Raw genomic sequence first — 4,948 nt, forward strand, 5'->3', positions numbered from 1 at the left:
CTTGTAAAGGAGGGGAGAGAGGGGGGATTGTTCTATTCTCTTCTCTCTTGTAAAGGAGAGGAGAGAGGAGTGTTCCGTTCTTCTCTCTTGTAAAGGAGGGGAGAGAGAGGAGGAGTGTTCCGTTCTTCTCTCTTGTAAAGGAGGGGAGAGAGGGGGAGTGTTCTTCTCTTCTCTCTTGTAAAAGTGGGGAGAGAGAGGGGAGTGTTCTGTTCTTCTCTTCTCTCTTGTAAAGGAGGGAGAGAGGGGAGGGAGTGTTCTGTTCTTCTCTCTTGTAAAGGAGGGGAGACAGGGGGGGAGTGTTCTGTTCTTCTCTCTTGTAAAGGAGGGGAGAGAGGGGGAGTGTTCTGTTCTTCTCTCTTGTAAAGCAGGGGAGAGGGAGTGTTCGGTTCTTCTCTCTTGTAAAGGAGGGGAGAGAGAGGGGGAGTGTTCCGTTCTTCTCTTCTCTCTTGTAAAGGAGGGGAGAGAGGGGGGGAGTGTTCTGTTCTTCTCTTCTCTCTTGTAAAGGAGGGGAGAGAGGAGGGGAGTGGTCTCCTCTCCTCTCATGTGTCTGTATATTCTACCCTGTTCCAGTCCTCTCCTTTTTTAGGGGGCCGATCTCAAATAGCACTCTATTACCTAGGTAGTCCCCTACATTGGTGCACTATCTAGGGAATAGGGTGCAGTGTTGGGACAGTGTGGGACAGAGCTAAGGCTAGCACTCTCCGTCTGAGACCAGGAAAATCATAGCTTCCTGTTTGCCGATGTCGGCCATGACGGTGGCCAGCTGGTTCAGGTTTCCACTGTGGAAGTGTTGGGCCTCCCACAGATCCAGAATCACACTGGTGGGACTCGCCTTGGACGCAAAGAAACTCATGTGCCTGGAGGAGAGGAGAGGAGGAGGAGGAGGAGGAGGAGGAGGAGGAGGAGGAGGGAGGGAGGGGAGGGGAGGAGAGGGGAGGAGAGGAGAGGAGAGGAGAGGAGAGGAGAGGAGAGGAGAGGAGAGGAGAGGAGAGGAGAGGAGAGGAGAGGAGAGGAGAGGAGAGGAGAGGGGATTGGAGGAGTGGAGAGGGAGAGGAGAGGAGAGGAGGGAGGAGAGGGAGAGGAGAGGAGAGAGAGGAGAGGAGAGGGATTGGAGGAGTGGAGAGGAAGAGGAGAGGGGAACAGGGAGAGGAGTGAGGGAAAAGGGAGAGAGAGGGGGGAGAGATTCATTATTCAATTCATTATGGGTTCTTTATTGTCCCTTGTTGACGTTTCCTTCCCCCAATACTGCACTGTAAAGTCCTTAGTGAGTCCTTGTTGACATTTCCTTCCCCCAATACTGCACTGTAAAGTCCTTAGTGATGTGCTCTGGACATAATCTGTGCTCCTCTGCAGCCCTGCTATATACTATACCACATTATACGATACATTATCCGATACTATACCACACTATACTATATACTATACCACATTATACAATAATATATACTATACCACACTATACTATATACTATACCACATTATACAATAATATATACTATACCACACTATACCACACACACTATGCTATACTATACTATACTATACTATATACTATACCACATTATACAATAATATATACTATACCACACACACTATGCTATACTATACTATACTATATACTATACCACATTATACTATATACTATACCACATTATACGATAACATATACTAAACTATACCACACGATGCTATACTGTACCACACTATACGATATACTATACCACATTATACTATATACTATACCACATTATATGATAATATATACTATACCACACTATACTATACCACATTATATGATAATATATACTATACTATATACCACATTATACGATAATATATACTATACTATACCACACTATACCACACTATGCTATTCTATAACACACTATACTATATACTATACCACATTATACAATACTATGCTATTCTATATACTATACTATATACCATACTATGCCAAAACTAAACCATACTATACTATGCCATACAATACCATACTATATATTTACTAAATACTATACTACATACTATGCCATACCACACCACACGATACTATACCACACTATACTATATTATACTACACTATACAACACTCTATTATATTATACTATATTATACTACACTACACTACAACATACTATACCACCATGTACTATACTACACCATACTATATTATATTATACTATAATATACTACACCCCACTATACTATACCACACCATACTATACTACACTATACTATACTACACTATACCATACCATATTATACTATGCTATACAACACTATACTATATCATATTATATCATACTATATGATGTTATACTATACTATACCACACTATACTACACAGATATATACCATACTACACCAATCTATACTATACTACACTATACTAGACTACACTACTCTGCACTATACTATAATATACTATATGTTATACCATACTATACTATACTATATTATACTAGACTACACTACTCTGCACTATACTATAATATACTATATGTTATACCATACTATACTATATTATACTAGACTACACTACTCTGCACTATACTATAATATACTATATGTTATACCATACTATACTATACTACATTATACTAGACTACACTACTCTGCACTATACTATAATATACTATATGTTATACCATACTATACTATACTACATTATACTACACTATACCATACTATGCCATGCTACACCACACTATGCTCCACTTCTATACTATACGATTCTGTACGCCACTATACTATACTACACCATACTCTACACTATACTATATTATACTATACTACACCATACTCTACACTATACTATATTATACTATACTATACCATATTACGCTATACTATATTATACTATACTACACCATACTCTACACTATACTATGTTATACTATACTACACCATACTCTACACTATACTATATTATACTATACTACACCATACTCTACACTATACTATATTATACTATACTATATACTATACTACACTATACCATATTACACTACACTACACCATTCTATACCATACTATACCATATTACACTATACTATATTACACTATACTATATTACACTATATTACACTATACTATATTACACTATACTATATTACACTATATTACACTATACTATATTACACTATATTATATTACACCATACTACACTATACTACACAGTACTGCACAAACCGTGTTGCACTATATTACACTATACTACAATATACTACACTACACTGTGCCATACCACACTGTACCTAACTACACTATACTACACTATGCTATACTACACCCTACCACATGATACTACACTGTACTGCACTATACTATAGTACAATCTACTACAACACACTACACTACACTATACTACACTGTACCATACCACACTATACTATATTACACATTACACTACATTATTACTACATTACACTACAATATACTACACTACACCATACTACAATATACTATACTATACTAGGCCATACCATACTATACTACACGGCACTACACTATACTATACTACACTGGGTCATACCGCACAATACTACACTATATTGCATGTTATTACACTATACTATATTACACTACAATATACTACACTACAACATATTCTACTACACTAGGCCATACCACACTATACTATATTACACTACAATATACTACACTACAACATATTCTACTACACTAGGCCATACCACACTATACTATATTACACTACAATATACTGCACTCCAACATTTATACTACACTATGCTATGCCACACTATACTACACAATATTACACTATACTACATTACACTAAAATATAGTACGCTGCACTATACTACAATATACTATACTATGCCATACCACAGTATACTATATTGCACTATACTATATTATACTATACTGTATTATACTATACTATATTACACTATACTGTATTATACTATACTATATTACACTATACTATATTGCACTATATTACACTATACTGTATTATACTATACTATATTACACTATACTGTATTATACTATACTATATTACACTATACTATATTGCACTATATTACACTATACTATATTACACTATACTATATTACACTATACTATATTACACTATACTATATTACACTATACTATATTACACTATACTATATTACACTATACTATATTACACTATACTATATTACACTATATTACACTATACTATATTACACTATACTATATTACACTATACTATATTACACTATACTATATTACACTATACTGTAAGCCACCAATATACATCAAACCAGTCTTATCCTTTCAGCAGTTAGGATCCCCATTTTGCATTTGATAATAAAAATGGCCATTAATCCAACATAAATCACACATAGAAACTTTATCCCTTAATCCCCTAAAGGAAGTTGACATTTAAGTAGGAAATGACCTTTTCTGCTTCCAGGCCGTGACCTTTCGGATCAAACCCCCGAAACCAATCAATAGGCCCTAAATGCAGTGACCCCACTGTCCCTTCCTCACATGTTGGCTCCATCCCAAATGGCACCCTATTCCCTATATAGTGCACTACTTTTTTGGGGGGATAAGAGCCCTATGGACCCCGGCCAGAAGTGGTGCACTGTATAGGGATTGAATAGGGTGCGGTTTGGGACACAGACCTTCAGCTCAGTAGTGTATGTGATGTTGGAGGATGACAGAGGTATCTGGAGTGGCTTGTTCCATGTAATGGCCTTTCTCTGATCCTCTACTGTCTATGGACTTAAGGGTTGTTGTGTACCACTTCAAGATGGGGGGGGGTGAAGTCGAGGTCAAGGTCGGGGTCGGGGGTCGGGGTGTGAGGAGAGGTTGAGGGTAGAGGATAACCAGCAAGCCTGTATGTCCTTCAGCTTCACCTTGAGAACGGTTGGATAGAGAGCACAGCTAGACCTTTGTCCTTCAGCTTCACCTTGAGAACGGTTGGATA

General features: G+C 37.4%; 1 protein-coding gene across 1 annotated transcript in view; it reads right to left on the reverse strand.

The window, feature by feature from the left end:
• Window positions 1-254: 254 nt before the first annotated feature.
• Window positions 255-4,948, reverse strand: part of unc5a (unc-5 netrin receptor A) — a 641,788-nt gene continuing 637,094 nt past the window's right edge. Inside the window, 1 exon segment of the mRNA XM_052518001.1 lies at window positions 255-857. Coding sequence (XP_052373961.1) covers window positions 692-857 — 166 coding nt within the window. The 3' untranslated portion in view covers window positions 255-691.

This window comes from Oncorhynchus keta, chromosome 4 (genome assembly GCF_023373465.1).
Source record: "Oncorhynchus keta strain PuntledgeMale-10-30-2019 chromosome 4, Oket_V2, whole genome shotgun sequence".
NCBI lineage: Eukaryota > Metazoa > Chordata > Actinopteri > Salmoniformes > Salmonidae > Oncorhynchus > Oncorhynchus keta.